The sequence below is a fragment of the Telmatherina bonti genome (assembly GCF_933228915.1).
Source record: "Telmatherina bonti genome assembly, chromosome: 1".
In the NCBI taxonomy this organism is placed as follows: Eukaryota; Metazoa; Chordata; class Actinopteri; order Atheriniformes; family Telmatherinidae; genus Telmatherina; species Telmatherina bonti.
Window position 1 is genome coordinate 31,477,820 of NC_136619.1, and position 23,561 is coordinate 31,501,380.

The window sequence follows — 23,561 nt, forward strand, 5'->3', positions numbered from 1 at the left end:
TAAATATAAACATGTTCACCTCTAACAGAGGAGGAAAAAAAAAAAATCTATCTGTGCACTGACCTTCTCTTTAGGTTTCTGAATCCTCTGCTCCGCCAGCTCTGCTGGATTGTTCTGTGGGCTGCTACAGTGGCTATTAGAGGGGTCTGGATTTTTGGCTGGCTTTGTTGAGGCCTGGACAGGAGTCGGACTCGCAGAAAAGCTCCCTGATTGTGTGGTGGGAGGGCAGACCCCGCTACCATTCACTGCACCATTCAATCCTGGAAACACAAAACCTGCTGTATCACTAATCAGCTTGATCGAGTCTGAGAAATTTGCACGAGCAATAATGAAAAACCTGGAACTAACTGAGGAATGGAATGAGGCAAGTAACAATATTGATTTATACATGTATCTCATCAAACATGCTGGCTGTGTGAGGCATAAGCTCAACATAAGGGGTTTACATAATAATAGATAAATTAAAAGATACTGTGAAATTAGAAGAACATAAGAAACACAGATTACAAGATGGAATCGGAGGGAAAGACTGGGAAAAAGAAGTTAAACGAATGACTAAGTGAGAGCTGGAAATCAGTAAATCTGTCTTAAAAAGAGGAAAATCCCATCACAGGGCAAAGGGGATTTAGGTCGAGGAAGAAGAGTGGGATGGGTGAACGGGTCTGAAGCATAGTGCTGTACCTTTAGGTGGGGCATGGCTATTCTTGCCTGATGTCCTGATCTGAATAGGACTAGCGTTGTGATTGGGCTGAATGTGAGGGGCGAAGAATGGAGGGAAGCCTATGAAGGAGGGGAGAAAGGCAGCAGCTCCCCGTCCGTGGGCTTCGGCAGCTCGCCACCATTCTGAGGAGAGGAGAGGAGAGGAGAGGAGAGGAGAGGAGAGGAGAGGAGAGGAGAGGAGAGGAGAGGAGAGGAGAGGAGAGGAGAGGAGAGGAGAGGAGAGGAGAGGAGAGGAGAGTGAATTAAAGGAAAATTCCCTTTTGTCAGATGCTGACTAAAATGTCCCTCTCTTACCAGACAGGGCTCCTAGCTGGGGGTGGGCAGCCAGAGCAGCTGACATCCCAAGGGATCCCAGGCCTCCAAACTCAGGCCTGCCCGCTCCGGCAGTATAGAGGGCTCCGAAGGCTGGGTGGTTAACCAGAGGGAAGGCACTTGACAATGTGGAGCCAATGAAGGGCTGATCTCCTGCTGCTCCAAATAGACGGCCTTTAATAGATACAAAGGATTTACCAATTTACCAATCATACAACATAGAATCATCTTATAAATAAGGTTTTGGAAGAGGAATCAGGATGTTCATCAAACTTAAACACCATCTTTTTTTTTTTTAAATAGTATTCAGTTTATTGTTGAAATCACTCATTTTTCTTTGCATTAAATTACCTTTTTTGTAGCCTAAGTTTCATTTTAAGATGATAAGTACAAACTTCTGTGCCATAAGCTAAAAAGAAATGAAAAATAATAAATTCCATTAATTCAATCATTCATTCATTTTCTTAAGCGCTGAGTCTCTTTAAGGGTCATGGGGAAGCTGGAGCCTAGCCAAGCAAATAGCAGGCCAGAGGCAGAGTATACCCTGAACAGGTTGCCAATCCATAACAGGGCCTAAAAAACTTGCATGACGAAGGTAAATTTTCCTGAAAACTTTGGTATTTGAAAACTCTTGTTGCAAAATTTTACTGTTAATAGAAATGTTGATTTTTTTTCCTCATGAAGTTTAAATTTGTTATTTATATCTTTCTGTTGTTTGCTGCACCACATCACAATTAATAACCCAAACGATTCATTTAGTATCTACAGCTGCACGGACTGAGAACATCGTTCGTAAGGGTTTTTAGAGCTCATAATTTAAAAATCGACAAGGTGCAAAACCCAGACTTAAATGTCATTTGAAGATGTCCCTTTTTTCACATGACAATTGAAGAATTACACACAAAACAACTGTATTTCATTTAGTTTTCACTCAGTGCACACTAAAGAGCAGTAATGCTGTTCTGAGCACAAGAGAATATTGTTTGTTAAAGCTAAAGTTTAAGCATCCACATTTACATTATAAAGCATTCTGTCATCATAATCAAACGCTCCTCATGATCAAATTCCAGCACAAACCTCCTGTATTTGTGTATTGATAAATCTCCTGCTTTAAAAAAAAGTGTCAGAGTGTGCTGCTTATTAACAAGACTGGATATTCATGGTGAGAAAAAGAACCCCTTTATATGATGTATAAAAAGCTAACCTCCCGCCATCCTTTGGCATTCAATTTCAACACAGAAGAATACTTCATCAACATCATCATCTTCTAGCGTTTTCCTGAGCACAATCATTTCTGGCAGGGGCGACTGCCACGTATTACCTCCTCCCAGAGTCAGATGCAATTTGGTGTGAGCATATTTCATGCAAATTCAATTTCTTTTTCAGAAAAGGAAAGCAAGCCTGCTTGATGCCCCTGCATAAGCCAGGTAATACACATGCAAAAAAAAAAAAGTGATGACAGTAGAAAAGGAAAGTGTTGTGCACAGTGCAGATGAAAATGTCAAACTACTATACGCATGCACGCAGCACAAAAAATGTAAAGCAAACTGACACTGAGGCATAGTGTTTTCTGAGCTAATGCAGTCAAGGATCTAATAATAAGGCCGGTTACATGTGTTCTATACAAAGACCAAAAATGAACAGATGCATCTCAAAAAGATTTTTACGTGTGAATCAAACCGTTTGTGGTTATGTGGCCTTGCCAGCATACTGGCAGGGTGACATATGAGAGCGCAGCCCTTTTGTGTTGACTTCAAGGTCCCTCTCTGCCACAAGACAGCAAATTCCGCCTTTTGAATGTCATTAGAATATGCTGAATATGTAGAGCCCGCCTTGCCAGCGTCAGCTAGTGGATACAAAGATAAACGACAGCAATGCAACCCCCAGAAAGGCCAGCCACAGCGTTCACTTATGCCTAGGGTGCCCACCTCTCCCCCTCACATCCCTCTTCCATTCTACGCAACACAAAGTGACATCTGCAAATGCCTCTTCAATATTAATGGATGCTTCCAGAAGGCGAATAATTAAATCTAAAAATTTCAAGAGAGAAAGAGGCACGGGAAAGACATACCTAGGATTACCTACTTGCTTTTCCTCACTCTGTGTCTTTCTCATTCTCGCTCCCTTGCCCTCTTTTTCATTCCGTTTCAATCCTTCCTCCACTCTGACAAACTGCACCGCCTGCTTTTTTCATGTTTGGATGCTGCCGAAGGGGGATTAATTTGTTGTTTGTTGCAGTCAATCAAATTTCCACAGACAGATTTAAGTTAATTGCATCCGTGAGTTGATCCCAGAAGGAGAGTGCTACAAGCGCCGATCAGCTTTTATTCTCCAAGTGATATCCTCATCAATGACACACACACACACACACACACACACACACACACACACACAAAGAGTTCGTGCTCATTTTTCGGTTCTTCAGATTTCATTTTCTTAAGTGTTACTGACACATTGGCAAAGGACCTTGAATGAATGCCTCCAGAGTCTGTTATGATAGTATATCCGCAATATATAATTACAGATGTCACCTGCTTATTGTTGTTTTGCACGAAAAGGTTTTTCTTTCACATTATGATACTTTGAGGAAGGACAGGAAAAAAGATGACTACTTCTCCTTACTTCTACAGAACAGATGTGCATAAATACCGTATATATGCTTGAGTTACACACTGCACAAGGAATTGTAAGGAAAGAAAAAGAATTGGCACGCCTGATTCCCACAAAGCACAGCAAAAGTTTAGAGCTCACACTCTGCCTGTAAGCATTTCATTTGACGCTCAGTCCAAAATCGCTTATCTTGAAAATCTGAGCACACGTAATGGCACAGAGGGATAAGAGGGATGTATAATGCATAAGAGGAAGATGCTTCTAATGGCTTCTTCTTTGGGGCAACGCTGAGGAAGGCACAAGGGGCTTTATTTTACTCTCTCTTCTCCTTCTCATAACAGAAAAAAAAACTAAACAATCATGGAAAAAACTGAAAATCGTATTTCCTGCTAAGTACAATAGAGGTTTGTGTGCATGTGGGTGCATGTGTAAGTGTGTCTGTGTGTGTTGTAGGCATATGAAAGAACAGCAAGACATTAGGAGATGAGAAGGAAGTAAGTATCAGCAAATGATTCACTTTCTCGCTCAAGGTATGTCTGAAAAAGCACAAAGAGATACACACTCTTTGCCTAATGGCTTTGACCAAAACATAGAAAGGAAGCTGGATGCCGGACAGGGCTGACTAGACACTGAGTGGCTAACAAATGTTAAATCATGCAGGCAGAAGCTCTCTCTCTGTCTCTTTCACACACACACACACACACTCACTCACACACACACATCCATGCAGAGTGGCGTGCTGAGCCTGACTCTGAGGCAGCTGGAGCCAGAGAGCTGAAGGTTGTCAGGAGACATGGCGAAGCATGTGTGTGTTTCTCACACAAAAGAGCCCCCTAATTGTTTGGGATTCATTAATGCAGCAGCTTTTCAATTGCACACCCAAGCTGTCAGAAAAAAATCCTTGTAGCTGGGAGAGGTGCATTCACACTGGCTACAAAATAACTGTATAATTAATAATGGAGGAAACACTTTTTTTTTTAAGGTAAAGAAATGAGGGGGGGGGGGTTAATACTGTTGAGACATGAAAGAGACCACATTTGTCTTTATGGTTGCATGTAAACTGTGTGTTATGTGTTGTCTTCTGTGCATGTCTTTTTTTTTTCCGAAAGACATAAGATTGACACGGAGGAGAAAACTGTTACTTACCAGAGGTGGTGAGGGTGGATCCCAGTGCTGATGGGCTTGGGGCCAGGCTGCTCTTAGAGTGGGGAGCAGGCGATGACGAAGAAGAAGAAGAGGAGGAGGAAGAGGCCGCAGGGGAGGAGGTGCGAGCAGCAGACAGGGTGGGCGCAGGGGAGGCCAGCCGCTCTCCAGACTCCATATCTGTCAAACACAATCCAATCAGCAGGGTTACAATAGCAAAGCACACCCACCCATACTCTCGCAAAACACATACACACAAATGTATACTGTCACACCTACACAACAAGCACACACATGCACGTGTATACACACACACACACACACACACACACACACCTCCTGACACTTTTCCTTTCACATCTCACTTCCCCTGAACAATATTTCTATTTAGCCATGCTCACTGGCTCCCAGCCTCTATTGATTGAATATGGGGTAGGATGGAGGATGACACGTTTAAGAAGTCTGATAACGAACAGAAAAACAGGCTTTACATTTTGATGCAAGAAAAATACCAGTGCTGAGGTGGGTTGTTCCTCAACAGGACAGCCTACTTTTTAACAGAACTCTGCTGAGGCTGAAGTGGGATGTTTGAGGTGTCAAAGGTTGGGGAAAGACTCAAGCACAAAAAAGATAAATAACCTATTTGTCTCTTCTCCTTGTCATTTTTTTGTCCCTTTGATACTGACAAACACACAAGCACAACTCATACAAACTTGCATTTCAATAAAATCATCCCTTTGCACCTCCATGAGGGCAAAATAAACTTCAGAAAAAGATCTCCGAGTCCTTTCACTTGGAGTTAGAAGTAAATGGACGAGCTTTCAGAAAATGTGCATTTACCATCTTGCTAGCGTTCCATTAACAGCCTCAAAGAGTCACCATACCAGCCATTATCAACCAACCAACAACATAAGCCCTGACAAGAAACATTTGGTCATTCTGCAGCCAAATATTTCCCTCACATTTGTGCACTTTAATCCCCTTTTGCTTACAACTGAGAACACAATGCGGCAATGCCCACACAGACACTGACTTGTGGAGCCAAATAAATACAACAGTTTCAAAACACATAAATTTGCACACATATGGACACACACACACACACACACACACACACACACACACACACACACACACACATTTCAACCCCCACCACAGACACACACATACACAAAATCACCTCCCCCGTCTATCACATCAACCTGACTCTTTTTCTCTCTTCTTCTTTCCCATTTCCCTCTGCCTGACACTAATCCAGGGCTGAAAATCCCCTTCAAAAGCACAGTTTGCAGATTGTGTTTTACAGGCAGGCTTTGTTATTGTGTCATTACACATAAACAGTCTCTGCCTCCATCTCTCCTTCCTTCCCTCTCTCCTACCCCCCCCCCCCCCCCCCCCCCCTTCTCCCCTCTGCAGTGGGAGCAGAGCCACTGATTAAATCTCTGAGACAAAAGCTGCTATCCTCTGAATATCAAGTATCAGCCTTTCGCCAGGAGCAACACTGACAAGAGAGGGAGAGAGGGAGAGGCGCGGATGACAAGAAAACCTGCTGCAGTCCACAGGGAGGAGGCTGGTGTGCCATCGGACTTGGGCGGCCATGACTGCCACTGCTGCAGTGAAAAGATGGTGCTTGTGTAATTATGAGCAAGGTCAAAGGTCATTTGAAAGGCCTCTCATGCAAGGTGACAGTATGTGGGGGAAAGAGTAAAACTATCAACCTTAACTGTAAGTAATTGAATGTTACATGCTGGTTGCAAAGATAAATTCCAGGTTGTGTAAAGATAGTTTTATCATTATTGTTTAACTAAAAGCTGTTACCTCTTAGCAACACTTTGTTGCGTGATTGGCTGTCACACTTTATGCTCTTTCACTTTGCCTGTCACCTTGTAAATGTCAGGTTATGGTGAAAAGAAGAGCATGAAAAAAAAAACCGTCCAAGATAAAAAAAAAAAAAAAAAAAGGAAGCTATTTTTCCGCAGTTGCTCCTGACAAAAAATGTAAGTATCATGAGAGGCGTGATTAAAATGGAGAGGAGCTGTGGCCCTTCATAATTATCATAATGCACATGAAAACAAAAGGCTCATGTCTCAGAGGACAAGCAAGCTTATGTGGTGTCAGCTGGTAAGTGAAGCGGATCATTCCCTACCTTTTCAGAGTGAAGAAAAAACACAGAAAGAGGCAGAGAAAGAGACCAAAAGATGGGGAAAGAAAAAACGATAAGCAAAACAATACCCTCTGATTTTGTTGTGGAAGGAGAGGAAGAGGAAAAGAAGAGTGGGAAGGATGAAGGACAGGCCGTAAACCATTCCTGTCGTTCTTCAATATCTGCACTTAATGCCTTGCCTTGTCAAAACGTGATGATGTGAGCAGAATTGATTTCCCCCTAACAAACAACAAAAAAAAGCAATCCCTCCTTTGCAGAGGTGTAAAGCAGAGCTACCCTCCCCCTCATATTCTCTCATCTCTTACCATTTCTCAGAGGGCCTCTTTCTGGGATGAGAGATGGAGAGAGAAAGGACAGCGGGGGGAAAAAAACGACTGCAAGGCAAGTCCATCTTCTTCCAACAACTACAAACCGATCACTTAGAGCAATTAAATCTAATAACAATAATAAGATTGAGCTCAGCTATGTACCACCAAATGCACAGCCACAACAATGATTGCAACAATAATGGAGCGCCAAGGTATTTAAGGATCCAATCCCGACTTAATTATGAGAAATTAAAATGGATTTAGCATCAGAATTAGCTTGATTTTATAGGTAATTAACAGCACACAACAGTGGCGATATAAGGAAAGCATTATAATCTCCGTGAACGGCTAAATCAATTTGACTTGAACAACACTAACCAATCAACGCGGAGCACTGCAACCAGAAACAGCAGGTCTTGCAGATGCAAGGAGAGGGAGAATTTATGCTAATGGCTGAACTATGATTTATAAGATGTGTTCCAACACTGGATTCACAGTCACGTCCACAAATACAACACAGCACCCAGCTGTCAACGCATGCACCTAATAGTGCCTCAATGCAACAGCCCTTCAGTAGATAGTGTAGCTATAAACAGCTCTGCGGCTTTATGGATGCATGTGGCCTTCATATAGGAGCCTTCACCTGTCAGTATCATCTGAAAAGGAGGGCACAATAGCATCAAGGAGAGATAGCGGGTGCGCATTTAACAGTGGAAGCTCTACTTGGACTGTGGCCTTATGTGTGGCACTTGTTTCGTGGCGTTGCATGTCTATGTTGCGTATGGGCGATTGTGCTTGGTTACACATGCAGAGGTTTCACAAAAGACTGCCATTACACGTGCCAGTGGAAGTGTTTGCGTGCATGTAAATGTGGATGTGTGTCTCAGCCTCAAACTATAAAACCTCCCGTGTGTCTCAATCCTGCCCCTTTTTCTCCTCACCCCTTCAACACACACACATACACACACAGACACAAAGTAACAGATGGCTGATACTAACTGAGATAATCCGCCAACAGAGTCATCAGCATGGATCAGTGGTAATCAGAGTGTGGACACAATGTCTCTTCTCCAGCCGTAATGGAAGGAGCGCCTGGCACAAGAGAAGGGAAATGCATTATTCCCCATGATGCCCTGACCCCATTCAAAGACACACGGTGGCTCCCAGCTCTCCCTTTTTTCCTCCTTACCGCAGTCGACAAAGACTATATCATCACTACCTCTGCAACATCCACTCTCTCCTACGGATCCTTTACTCCCTGCCTTTTATTGTGATCCGCAACTGTGTCAAGCGCAGACCTTTCTTCAGTGTGTCCTGCTCTAAGCAGCTAACACATGAAATAGCGAGTCAACACAGCATGTCACAGTAAGAAAAGTGAGTCACCAGGAGCAGCATTTCAGTTTTTCCATACTGCTGTTTTCTATAAACAGTGAAATTCTTTCGAAGATCTGACTGCGATATACCAATACAATGTCAAGTTGCTCATCTGTTTAACAGGCGACGTTTCCCATGAACTGCATCTCAACAAAAGCCACAATATGCACATGCAGAGGTACTTTCTGTTGTATTCGTGAAAGTGAAATCATTAACATACCATTCTGAATCAGAATAGACACTTATTTCTGACCTTTTCTAGCCGTGACTCAAGTACACTAAATATTTGTCTCTGTGTTTGTATGAGTCCATGTTTTATAGTCACATCATGTGCATATGAATATGGTTGTTTTATGGCAATGAGCCTTACCAACTAAGCTCATCTTGCTTACTTACAGCACAGAGCACGCACAAGCTTGACCCCCTTTCTCCTTCCCTCACCCAAACCTCCCCCCATGCATGTACACCATCAGCCAGGAAATGACATAACCAGGCGTCTTGGCAAAAATGAAGTGACAACCTTTGTCCAGTGTCAAACGTCGACTAAGAGAACATTTAAAGAGACACGGACTCTGTAATATCATGACACACCACTGGTTTCATGACTTTATTAATCAGTTAATTAGCTCTGTCTTTATTATGTAGCATCACTGAAATGTTATGAGACTTTTAAAACGTTAAATTCATGACCTTCATAAAAAACATGCATAATGATTAACAGAATAATGAAGATTAAAACAGGAGGTTTACTAAACTGGATAATAGCTTAGTGAACTGAGCGAACTGTGCCAATGTCTGAAAGGAGTACAAAGAGGCAGCATGCCCCAGCGTGGCCCATCTAGGTGACAACAACCGGAGTAACTCAGACTCCTCCCTCGGCACCGCTCCTGCCCAGTGACAGATGGCAGAACAGGGCATGTAGGGGATGGGCACCATCTCTCAACCTGCAACGGCTAGCCTTGGCAATGATGCCGTCTGAAGGTCTTATTACAGCCACACTACTGCCTGTCTGCCTGCCACCATGTACCAGTGGAACTTACCAGGCTAGAGCTGATTACAGCCTGCCAGGGTAAAAAGGTAATAATACAGTCCTGTGTGCAACAAATGGTCAAGGGTGTTGTTAGCAATAGAGAGTTTCCAGTCTCAGTATTCATTGTGCTATATAGTAACCCATATACACATGTCTTACCATGTTGCTGTAAGAGGCTTTAGATGAAACCTAAAACTAGCAGGCGTGCCACACGCATTTTGTATATTTTTGAAATGACAAGAAATCAGCTCTTGCCAAATGGCTTTATTTGCCTTTTCAAGCATACTGTAGATGCCAAAGGCTGGAATCAACACCCCTACTCACCATCCGTCTCTGCTGGGTTCCCAGTGACAATAATGTGATTTTGGGACATGGTGATGAATCGGTGGAGAGGAATAGGATAGGCTTGTCACTTGTGTTTGATGTCAAACCTATGTGTGACAGAATAGTGTTACTCAGCTCAACCAGACATAGCACTACTCGCATTTTCTGGCCATAAATAGAAGAGAAAGGGCTGGTAGTAAGTGTGTATTTGTGCATGTCTTTGAAAAACAAAATCTCTGTGTGTATTTATGTATCTGTGCACACAGACAAACCCATATGCACTCTCCTAAGTATCATAAAGTAAGCTCAATAAGAAAATTCCCATCTCTTCCGCTCATTCGCATCTGCATCCAGCCAAAGCTAATTATTCTCCCCATGGTAACGTAACAGGGTCTTCACATCAAAAAACTAGAAGTGTGCATCAGGCAATCATCCCTGATGAATCTGCCCTTCTTTCTCTGCTAGCCACTCATACTCATCTGCCAGTCTCACTGCTCATTATGGTTTCTCTACAGAATGAACCAGATCTGCTTGCCATTGGCTGTATGTGTCTACAAGAATCCATAATGACTCTGGAGCAGTTTGGAAACACAGAATAACACAATCTCAATGCTTCAGAGAATGCTACAATCATGCAATGCACATGTTCACGCACACAGACACAAATCAAATGAACTGGAGGAAAGAAGTGGCAAGCCATCAACATTTTAAGGTCAATTACCGTTTAGATTAGACTATAGCAGGATTTAATATTTGCTACAACCAAATTTGATAGACAGCTGTAAAACTCGGAACAAAGCGTCAATCTTCCGTCAGCCTTAAACATTTACCTAATTTTATCGGTGTATAGTTCATGTGAAGAAAGTTAGCTGGTAACTGAAATTCTTCTACTTTTTCCATACCTGTTCTCTACATGTGACTTTAACTACGTTCATTCACCTCAATGTATGTAACTGTAGATGTAATTGCTGATAGATTAAACAGATGTTTGATCCATCAGAATGACTAAATAGCATTTGAAGGTAATTGGCATTGGCCAATTATTTAATAGTGTAGATTGCTGAGTGTTTCATGACGCAAGTTTAAACAAATAGAAACACGAATGGTACAATTAGGTTTTTGATTACATGTGTTAATGTGTTGTTAGGTTGACTTTTTTTCCCTCCCTAAAGTAAGTACACTGCTGGTGAAAATAAACAGTGATGTTCATTTAAGTTCAGCAATTTTGTGTTCCATTTGTTATCATTATAACAAAAACACAAGCAAGAAAATAAGAACATGATATCAGCATAAAACATTGATCATCAGCTGCCTTGCTTTCTGAGTAATGAGTATCACTATCACTTCAGCAGTACAAAATTACACAGCATTTATGTTTCAATGCAATGAAAATACTGAGGTTGATTTATTTAAACAAATGAAGGTATATCCATGAAAAAAACCATGAGACATACAAGCCGGAAATGACATCAGTAAAAATCAAGAAGAAAAGGGTAGAAAGAGAATGATTTGCATTATGCATATCTTGCATTATGCAAGATATGCATAATGCAAATGGCACGCATGTCAAATAGCAAAACAAATTGACAGTGACAGAACAATGGAGTAGCCAGAGAGCGGTAAAACCTTGCTTGACCAACTATTTATGCCCTTTTTCTGTCCCTGTCCATGAGAAGAAACCATCTAGTGTTTTGTCCCTTTTGAACCTTACTTGTAGGAGATAACTGATATTGGACCAAATGTGACAGAGCTTGGATATAGAGTGTGTTTGCAGAAATAGTTTGTACCTTTCTATCAGTTAATAGCTGATTTGATGTTGTTTCTGATTAACATAATGTGCTGTTATGCATGTACAGTCACAAACCCTGATTTTTATTGCTTCACTTGCGCGCTTCACCAATCACAATCTTTGTTAACCGGTGTCCGTAGAACGCTTACGGTTATAAAAAAAAACAATGAATAAACAAAGTTTAAAACACAATAACAGCCACATTAGAGGATGCAGTAGAATAAAACATTAGGTGAATAATATACCCACAACTTTTTAACATGATCTAAAAGTAAATGGAGCCCTTAAACTCTGAATTGGTCAATTCAATTAAAACTGTCATTTAAACATCATCTCAAATTTATGCCATTTACATTTTTATGATCAGGATTGTCGTTTAGCACTAGAGAACAGTTGTGCTGCACCTGTAAACATCTCTACCTTGTTTCTATCCTTAATCAAAATTGCCCTGAGTTGTGCTAAGCTCAGGATGTTGTGATGGAGCCCCTGCCCCTTCAGTTATCTTTGTGAGACGATGGGCAAACATGCAAGACCAACAGACATCAGATATATATAAAAAAAATAAAAAAAATAAAAAAATTATGGCTCCATTTATATTTTAAATGACAGCATTCAGTCAGACTCTGACCATATTTAAGTTAATGGTTCATGATGGTTCAATCAAACATACCGACTGCAATAAAAGAGTGCATATGTTATATTTGCCATTTGTACAGAAGTGTCTGTCGAGGAGAAGCTACAACCCCCCTCAACACTCAGTAATGCTTTTGTTGGACAAAAACGTTGTACCCAATAATGGAACGGAACACTACATAGAAGGAAAATTTGGACCATTTGCTATCTCTTTTTTTTTTATAGGTAAGCTAATTAAGCTAATTAAGACCCAACCAAGATAGTCTGCCAGACTCTGTATGATTGGGGACTCCAACATTTTGGGGTTGTTGGGGGTCCAACATTCTTTCAGTGTGTTGTTCTGCATTATTAAAACAAATCAGACTTTTTTAATAACATATTCTACTCCTACAAGAGGCAAGACTTACTAAAGAGAAGAAGAGACACAACAAAGACGAAAACTCCTTCAACTTTTGGTTAATGCAGGACAACTTCTGTTTCCATCATATATGAGCAAAAAATGGAGCTGCATCAGATCTTAAGAGCTCAAGGTTGACCATATTTTCTTTCTTGACTTTTACAGCATCATTTTATATCAGACCGCGAGTAATTTCTCCCAACCAGAGCCACGTATTTGCCTACATGCACGTATGTATTGGCTGATTAACACAACATCCTTTGTTGAACCCGCAATTCCTTTTACTTTGTAGTCTGCTTTGTGTATTTGGTTCAGTTTAAGCAAACCAAGACATTATAAGGAGGACAAGAATCAATTGCTTAGATATGAATTACCCTTTGTTTCCTCACATTTCCCTAAAACGAAGCAGATTTTCCAAGTAAATAGGCAATCATTTGCTCCTAGCATCCAAGTCTGATTGCCATCACAAATCATTGCAAATGAACAAGTAGGTTTATTTAGACCTGAAGCCAAAATGTATAGCAGTCTGAAAAGAGATTTGGACTGCAGAAGCTGTAAATGTCTTTTTTTTTTTCTTAACAGATTTTTTACAATTAATCAGCCATTGACCAGACTTTTTCAAGTTCTCAACTTAAAAGATCAGTGTTTCCATTTTAAAGGCAAATTTTTATTTCCACACAGATAAGTGAAGCAGAAGGAGACTCCAGTTTTGAGTCTCATGCTGCTTTGACTTAACAGCACAGAACAGGGGAGGGGGATACATCCAAGTTTGGAGTTGAACTGGGATGCTATTGTTCCCTCCGTTTTAGGAGGAGAGGAGTTCCTACTAAGTATGTGAGTTCTCGGTATCTTCAGGACAAGGCAGGAGTAAAGAGTTTAGACTCATTAAGAAGCTACATGTGAACTATGAACACTTCTAGGTCTACTACAAGTTGAGCAGGGTGCTCAGTTTGAAGCACCTTAGATCATTCATTCAGTCATTCATTCATTTTCCTAACTGCTCAGTCCGATTCAGGGTCGCGGGGAGCTGGAGCCTATCCCAGCAGTCCTTGGGCGAAAGGCAGGGTACACCCTGGACAGCTCGCCAGTCCATCGCAGGGGCAACTTAGATTAACAAACAAAAATGATAAGAAACTTCAGGTATGTCATCATTCTGTAAATTTTTTGGTCATTTTTCTAATTTTTGAGTAAAATATACCATATCGCCTCTAATTGGATGAATTGGAGTTTCACCACAGATCACTGCACCCAATTTGAACCTGCTTTAACTTCAGTGCAGAGTTCATCCGAAGTACGTCTGATGCTGTGCTGCACTCAGCTCAGTGTAGCTCAGATCTATTCTCACACTCTGCCACACATAGACTGGTACAGATTCAGAAGTGGAATACAGCCCCTACTGCATCCTATGTGAAAGCAGTTTAATATCACCAGCTGGTCTCAGGAGTTTGGCGGCAGACTAGATTTAGCACTACTAGTCATTAAAAGGAACTGCTACATTTGTCCAGAAATAAAAAACCACACACACACACACACACACACACACACACACACACACACACACACACACACACACACACACACACTTAACAGTGTTGACATTAGCTAAAATATTTCAACAGACTAACTAGTTTCAGGAAAATTGTTATAAATGCTATTTATATTATTTCCTTTACCTAAGACCTTCGCAAATGCAGAAACATAATACTGCAAGTAATTTAGAGCCATATTTGTTTTTCCCATTAATTTTAAACACATATGAAATATTAATTTGCAATGGTTAACAATATAAGCGGTTAAGCTCACAGACCTATTAACATTGCTAAATAAAAACGGTCTGCACATTTCTAACTTGTCTATTTAACACCCCACACACATACACATACACACACACACATACAGCCTTGACACCCTTTTCCTGCCATGTCTCTCCTCTTTCTGCCTTTTACTCTATTATTTCGCCCTTTTATTGAAACCCGCATTAATTACACTTTCACATAATGACTTCATTAAAATGACTCCAGAATCCTGTTCAACAGAGATAAATACTACATGAAGTTGAACATGTACTCAACCTGAGGTAGAGAACCGAAAATAAAACATGTTTACCTGTGTATTGTTCTAATACTGAGATCAGGTGAAGGTCTTAGAAAAATAGTGGTTTGTTTTGTAACAACAATCTGGCAACATAAGCTATGATGAGAGGAAATCCACCGGCATTAAACTCAATATGTCTATCGCTTGTATCCCTCTGTTCAAACGGGTGTGTTACTTAATGCTAAACATGTGAAAATGACCGGCTGGAAAGAGAATGGTGTTGTATTGACAGAGATGGAGGCAAAGCAGCAGGCAGTCAGCCACTCTGTTCTGCTTCACTGCAACATGGGAGGGAGGCCAGCGTGGACACACACACACACACACACACACACACACACACACGCACACAGATGTAAAAACACACATACAGGCATGTACACACAGACAAGCACACACTTGCCCAAATGAACACAGAGTCACACTCTCACGCTCCCTCTCTAGCACACACACATTGACACACTCACACACACACACACACACACACACACACACAGTGCAGCAGGTGAGGTGCCAGCATATCACAGCGCTGCCATTTTTCAGTGTCTTGCTCAGGGAGAAGCGCTCTGACATTTTATGAAGCACTCTGCAGAAATCAGCAGCTTGTAATGGCGGCTGGACTGTCACTCCTTTTCACTCCTCACACTCCCTCTATCGCCTCTCCTCACTGCTTTTAAGATATTATCTCCTTTCATTAGCATAATCTAATCAATTTTACAAAATTGGCTTTTAATTACAAGGAACAATCTTTTCTTCTAACTCTGATTAAGCTTTTGCATTCTAAAAATAAAGTCAAAGTAAGGCAAAAAGTAAAAAAAATATATATATATAAAACAAAAAAATACATCCCTCTCTGCCTATGCCGGCAGGGTTGCCCCTGCCGGCATAGGGTAAAAATGCATGAAAAGTCTAAGGAAAGTAGGAATCAATTTTAATTGCAGGTTGCTTTTGAACCGAACATTAACATGGTTTTATGAACAAGAAGTCTCATTAATACTCCAAAGCTTACATTTATTTTGATAAAATTATGCATATGTGGGGGGAAAAAAAGTTTACTTACATCTTTATTTGACCTGTGAAATAATGGCTGTTAATGTTACTGAACATGCTCAGCATAAAGGCCATGTGATTTGAAACCCAGCAGTTAAATATGTTCTCTGCGTAAAGCAGGGATCTATAACTATGATTAACTCTCTGGTACGTTATTGTGGCTGACAAGCTCTCTGTTGAGCAATGATTAACTGCTAGTAACTCGACAAACTGCTGCTAGCACATTTAACACAATGTTTACATTAACCAGACCCTTACTGAAGCCATTACTGCTGTAGCTAAGCTAATATTCGTCTTCAGAAGCTGAGTAGCTGGCAGCATGTGGCCCAATAATTCATAACGATGACAAAGCTTGGCAACCGTGCTGTAAACTTTACCTCCCAAGTTTTTCTTGGGGCCAGTGCATTTAAGAGTAACTCAAAAATAGTATGCCCCCATGGAAAAAATGTGATTCAACGAGAAATCTGTGGGAAGTGTCAAGACCAAATCTGTAGGTGTAGGCTATGCTATAAACCCCAAACTAAGCCGATTTCATTAATGTGACATTAGCATTTGTAATGAGAAAAGGGGGAGAAACCCTTGGGATATCTTTGTACTGTTAAAAAAAACAAAACACACACACACACACACACACATATATGCATGCATGTGCGTGCCCACGCACACACAGGCACAGTTTCAAAGGCAAAAGTAAACAAACACATAAGCTGCGATATCGACGGCTTCTTTACATCCATATTGAACAAAATCCAAAATGCAGCCAAAAAGCAAAAGGGGTTGTGTATGTGTGATTTTAAGTTGAACCTTTACAAAGCAAATAGTTCCGGACAAATAATGCTGGGAATTTGCTCCACTCTGTTCTGCTTTTATGACTTGTCAACAGATAGATATCTGTGGATAACCCCAATTCTTGAAATATTGAACAACGTTTTTGAGTTCTTTTTCAACTACTAAACAATATAAATTAAGCCAACTGCTTCTGTTTGACTCCACAGAAGTGATGGCAAGTTTCTACATGTTGGTCAATTGAATCAGTGACTGGAAAGTTTTTAAGTAAATACTAAGGTGCAAGTGACACATTTCTGAGGTGGCATTATGATGTATTAAGGTGATATTTCCATATAAAATAGGGTTTATTGGTGAATATATACAGAATAATCCTTGTTTTATCAAGATTGTTTCTGCAAAAAAGACATGGGTTAAACAGTAGGTGTTACAGAAGGATGAAAACGTTTGCAAGCCAGGTGAGTTGGAACAGGGATACTTCAAAAACCTGCAGGACAGCAGCCCCCGAGCACTGACTTTGGACACCCCTGGTTTAAAGTTTTACTGTTAAAAGAAAGCATTAAACTGTGAATTAATATTTGTAAAAGTTTGAAGGAATTATCTTTCGTTTTCTCTACAAATATACCTCTCTCCCTTATATTTATGTGCATGTATTTTCCATCAAAATAGAAGGGCATATCTATGTTTGTTTCATATTTTTATTTAAGCATAATATATTGGGCAATTTACTGTAAACTGATTTCTTTTGGGTTTTATTTTAAATGTCATTTAACATGTGCATGTTTAAGTTCACCTAAGTTAAGCAGTTTTGTTTTTGCATTTGTTCACCTACTGTACCAGAGAAAAACCTCGCTGTGACCTTAAAACCTTGAAACCACAAAGATTTGTAATAAAGTAAACAACAGATGATTAGTTTCTCAAATTTAACATTTCATATCTGTACAAATCTCTAAAAATGGCTATAACTTGATTAATGATTTATGATAAATAATTACCCCCACAAAAACAAATAAATAAAGGAAGAGGGTAAAATAGTTAAAAACAGGTTCCATCTAAATATATTAAAATATTTTAAACAAAAAAAAAAACGTCAAGTTGTGCCTTTTAATAGTGAAATATAATTCATTGGTATCTCTGTAAGCTAGCTGTGAAATCTGAAAAATATCTAAGCTTGACATAAATACAAGATCGTGGTTTTATTAAAGAGTTGTGACACTGTGGTCAGCTATACCCTCTGGGCATGCATAATGTTACTTTGACATGGTTGTTCTCTCTTTTTGCTCTATCAATGTGACATTTGATTCAAAGCGTCTCTGAAAAACTCAAAAGATTGAACAAAACGATTTTCCCAAAAAGAAATGCCATTATTTCGTCTTGGAGTTCTTATTCCTACGCCTTTTCTATTCCAGCATTAACATGATTAAATCAAGGCGGTATAGATACAGAATATTACACTTTTCTCATAGGCAGGAAAAATTAAATGCAAGCTGAATATTTTACAAGAACGGGAGTTTCTTTTTCTTATTGTAGTGTTAAGTGTGATAAAATGTAATACTTATGTCACGCATTGAATATAAAGATAATAAATGAACATCTTAATGGGAAACCGCTTTACTCTTTCATATTTCTGGTATCACCTCTCTGTTGCTTTATCCAGGGCACCATTCTCTCCCCTGGGGCCAAACGTATAAGACCCCTTTTTAAAAGTCCAGCTGTGCCCCTAAAGGAGTTTTGTCACACTAGCAATGGGGAGCTTTGAAAAGCTGGGCAGAATAGCCACAAAAGTAGCACTTGTTTTTCTCTGTGACATGGCCTTATTTCCTGTGCCATCACACCTTCTCTATTTCATATAAAAAAACAAAACAAAAAAAACAAACATTTGAGTTTCCATTATTGACTATGTCATACCCCACTTTGACATTACTCCACTGCAATCACACTCTGTGTGAGCTTGTTACATACTTCTTGAGGCCATGAGAACAAAATGACATCATTATGTTTTTGCAGACGTGACTGGGGACAACTTGTGGCTTGTTCTCGGCACATCAGCCGAGCAATACCTTCTTCTCAGGCTTCTAAAGAATATTGTGTGAAATACATTTTGTACAGAGTATAAACTGATGACAAAATTTTTTTTTCTTCTTCTTGCAGCCTCTAAAGCAAGAACAAAGTTCTCGCTTCTCATGGAGTATGTAAGAACCTTAAGAGTTACCTGTGTTAGACTGAGTGTCACCACTGTGTCATACAATCTTTTCATGTAAATTAAACCTACGTGCCCATCCTCTAGATCCCAACACTTCCTAATACTTTAACCAATCACAAAGCTTGCCACGAGGCCTTACGTTCTTTTGTTACTTGATATTATTTTAGGAGGAGCAAAGAATAATAGCTCTGGCTCTATGCGAATGTCTGCTTGTGTTTTTGTGTGTGTCTTTGCCCATGTCATGACTAGTAGATTCCTTGTGTAGTGAGGCTGAAACCAAAGCTGCCTTGGCCTGTTGTTGATAGCTGTGTCTCACCCACTCACTGGCCCAGAGGGAGTCAGGACCGAGACCACTGCTCGGGGTCTGTCTGTTCACACACATGAAGCACAGGCTTGGATTACACAGGGCTCAAAAATGACTCATCCCAAGGAGTGGGTGGAGGAGGGCCTTGCGTGTTGAGTTGCACAAATGCATGTATATACACAAAAACACACTACCCGCAATGATAGCTACATCACAGGCTCAGAAAGAAGACCTTGTGGTTTCACACACCTGCTAAATTAAGATGTTAAGAATAAATCAGAGAAGCTCCCACTGAAAAGAAACCACACACTGCCCTAACTCCACTAACTCACTGCCCAGTAAACTAACTGGAGAGCAAACAGCTGCATATGACAACACACTCCGATGATGAAAGAAACAATGGTATGCAAGCACCTGATGTTCACACAGTGAGCGTCTACATCATGGTGAAAATGGGAGTGTTATCCTGGTGCTGTCTCACAGACTCCACTGTTTCATGTTTTATGTGCTTTTTATTTATATAAATCTGCTGTGTAACCAGTTCTCATCCTCTGGAGCGTGTTTAGGTGCAATTGTTCTGGAAGAAGTCAAAATCCTCTACAGACAGCAAAACAAGTCACAACAAGGCTGAAAGCAGTGTGGGTGGTTTGAAGAGGAAGCTAGTTTTTCCACTGCTGACTATAGGAATTTTATTTCTGTATTTATGTACTAGGTTATGAGGAATCAACAAACTATCAAAACCTGCAGTTTAATTTGATGTGTTGCACAGTAATATGTTCTGATGAGTATTTAAACAAAATTTGATCAATGATTACTTTAAGCACCAACATAACATCATTCGAACCCTGTCAGTCAGAATGGTCTGACTTCCTGATTCCAGGAACCATGAAAGAAAGAAAGAAAGGGTTTTGTCCATGTTTGCAGTCCTGTCTTTGAGCATCAAAAGCCACTTTTTTTCTTTTACAGTTACTATTATCAAGTGTGCTGGTGGAAGAGTTTCACAGACACTCTTCACACTTTCTGAACCAGAAATGGGATTTAAAAAAAAAAAAAAAAAAAAAAAAAAAAAAAAACAGGTTAACCAGCAGTCCACTGACTTTATCTCTTACTTGCTGCCCTGGAATGCCAGCCTGCCGTTAAACTCCAAATATCCGACGTCATGTCACACCACATAATGCTTCCGATAGCCTGTGTGTGTGTGTGTGTGTGTGTGTGTGTGTGTGTGTGTGTACTTTGGTATCTGTGGGTGACTTGTTGTTTCTTTCTGCAATAAAGATACAAGATCTCAAGCAAATACTTAATGTTTAAATACAAAAAGAGCATGAAGCTGACAAGTACTATAAAATCATGTTGAACTGACAAAATCCATAACAAGAACAGCGATGTTCTCAGCAACTCTCCCCTTGCCAGCAAAGTCAATGGATTATTTTGAAAAAAATCCATTGATTTAAAACTTCAATCCATAAAAGTTATCTCATGTCAGTGTTTACCATCTCTGGACAAAATATAAAGCCCAACTCTGGCCCTTGTGATGCCAAAGACTCTAACATCCATGACTCAAGAGGTCAGGCAGCCGATCCAGGCTGAGCATTAGGGGTTAAGGAGATGAAGCCAAGTGTGAAATGTGAGAAGACAAGCCAACATGGTTTCTCAGGCAACAAATAGGAAGGCGACAAACATATCTCTATGACTGCAAGGAATGTGAGGTATGTTAGGAAGAAAGCGTGTCATATCATCTGTGTTTCACAGAAGAGAAGGATGAGAAAAAATTACACTGGAACTTTTAACTGGCATACTTTTGACGTTAATCAGTAATAGCTTGTTGTACTTCAGACAGGAGGAGAGAGAGCACATGGGTGTGTAAATGTGTGTGTGAGCGTGTGTTCCTGGCAAGTAAAACAACTTGGATTTGCACTCATTGAGGCAACAGAAAGCTCCAGACCAAGAGATAATCCATCTGGACAGTTTCCCTACAAAACATATGGAAAAATGCAGACGCTTTTTTCCTTTTCCGCCCACATTGGCTATTAATATCTTGTACAGAACATTTGCTCATGCCCCACTAAGGACTGGAATTCCTGCTGAAACATAGTCATCTTGGAGGATTACAAAGGGGTGGTCAGGCTTTTTCATACACTCACCCTATGTCTGTGTACAAGGAGGAGTCCTTGAGAGCATCCAACTTATTATTCACAAAGATTTAAGTAAACACAATCTTAACCCTCACATGCAAACTGGCTTCTTCCGCTTAAGTCATTCAAACAAAGACTTCCAAAATGATTCTCTCTACTATCAACAAGGACTTTAAATAATTGCAACTACCTGACAGCAATTGTCCACAGCAGTGCCAAAGCCTCAGTTATAATGACAGCTCTGTAAATTGTTTTAATTATAGCCGACGCAGATAACAGCCTGTGGAAACATCAACCTTTTCTTCAAGTCCTCCACAAGAATCAGACATACAGTATTCCTTGAAAATTGCAGTTGTTGTGTGCGCGTGTATATATATACATATATATATATATATATATATATATATATATATATATATATATATATATATATATATATATATATATATATATATATATATATATATATATATATATATATATATATATATATATATATGTATATATATATATATACATATACACATATACATATATATATACATATGTATATATATATATGAGTGTGTGTGGGTGTGCGTATCTGTGTATAAGAGTGTGTATGCATGCGTGTGAATACAAAATTCATTTTGCTGCAGGAGGACAATCTATGCATAACAATGAGAAGCGCTAATGAAATCAGCCATCAACCTGCGATACATACATATTAAAGCAGGACCTCAGAGTGTCATTCGCTTAGTGCATCATTTGTTCCCACTCGCTTTTTTCTCTCTGCCACCTGACCTTTAGAGTATGTAACCCCCCCACCACCACTTCTTCACGCTAAAAATAGGAAGTGTACCTGCAGAAATGTGGCATTATGTATACATGCATGCGTGAATGCAGCATTGTGTTGTGTGAACATGTTATACTTCAGAAAGACGGCGGCACCAATGTGTGCATTAGGAGGAAGAAAACAAAACATGCTTCTTTAGCATTTATATAAGGATGACTGATGTGTGATTGCTCAAACTTTTCAAATCAAACAGCTGCCTTTTAAGCAGATGATGTCAGCGTTACAAATGTTAACTGCTGTCAGAGCGTACCTTCAGTATAATGTCACATCATCACAACTGCCGGAGAATCATGCTCCTCCCTTCATCCCAAGCACACTTTAAAGCTTTGGTCTTTCTGTCTCTCCCTCACTCCTCTCTAACCCCCACCCCCACGCTGGCAGGGAAATGGATCCCTCCACCTGACAGTGGCCATTTTGAGCCTTCTCTTCTCTCCTCTCTACTCCAGCTTCCTGGTAAACAATGGGAGAGGGATAATTGATCAAACAGCCAGGGAACCCTCTGAGCAGGGGAAGGTCACCGCCTGCCAGCCCAACTCACTAAAGAGGGGAGGAGGGGAATGTGTATGGGGGGGGGGCGTCTATATGTGTATGTACATTTGCCTGTAAATGTATGTGTGTATAAGCATTTATTGTATTTATGAATGTTTGTGTGCAAACAACTGTACAAAAAAGGAGTATATATATATATATATATATATATGTGTGTGTGTGTGTGTGTGTGTGTGTGTGTGTGTGTGAAAAGAGTGACATTAAATGAAAGTATAGAGGCTGTGTGTGTGTGTGTGTGTGTGTGTGTGTGTGTTGGGGGGTGGGGGGTGGCTATCTCTGACACTCTTGAGCTGCCATTTTTCTTCCCTGACAAAGACTCCATCTGCCACAGAGCCATTTGCTGCCTCCCGAGTCGGCAGAGCGTTCTGCACGCCGCGTTCACCTTGATGTCACCTCTACACAGCTCCAGCCTTGCTGACGCTACACGCACACCTAAACACACAACAGCACACATTACTACTCCTTCTGTACACACACAGATGTATATCCTCATTCTCTCCTATTCGCAAACAAACACACACTTTCACTTTCTGTCACACATAGTGTCTTTGCTCTTTCACACACATATACACACAAACACACACACACACACACGGAGTGAGTCGAGGCAGCGGCCCTCCCTTCCCTCTGCATGGCTGATATCACTGTGCAACCATCAGCGCTGTGCATTGTGGGAGTGTCTGTTGGGGCAGAGAGACGCGACAGGGGCTGAGGGATTCACACGCCTCAGAAAGACAGCCAGAGGGAGAGAGGAGCAGGAGCGAGGAAGGTGGGGGGTGGTTGTGGGGAGGCAGAGAAAGAGAGGGA

At 40.5% G+C, this 23,561-nt stretch overlaps 1 protein-coding gene across 9 annotated transcripts in view; it reads right to left on the reverse strand.

Annotated features, from left to right (window-relative positions):
• The window catches only part of baz2ba (bromodomain adjacent to zinc finger domain, 2Ba), a 65,615-nt gene that overhangs the window by 24,464 nt on the left and 17,590 nt on the right, over positions 1-23,561 (reverse strand). For all 9 annotated transcript variants that reach the window (XM_079244642.1, XM_079244639.1, XM_079244641.1 and 6 more), the window contains exons 3-6: positions 4,789-4,965; positions 1,015-1,206; positions 682-843; positions 64-260 (exon numbers count right to left, since the gene is read on the reverse strand). In XM_079244642.1, coding sequence (XP_079100768.1) covers positions 64-260; positions 682-843; positions 1,015-1,206; positions 4,789-4,963 — 726 coding nt within the window. In that variant the 5' untranslated portion in view covers positions 4,964-4,965. The remainder of the gene's footprint in view (positions 1-63; positions 261-681; positions 844-1,014; positions 1,207-4,788; positions 4,966-23,561) is intronic.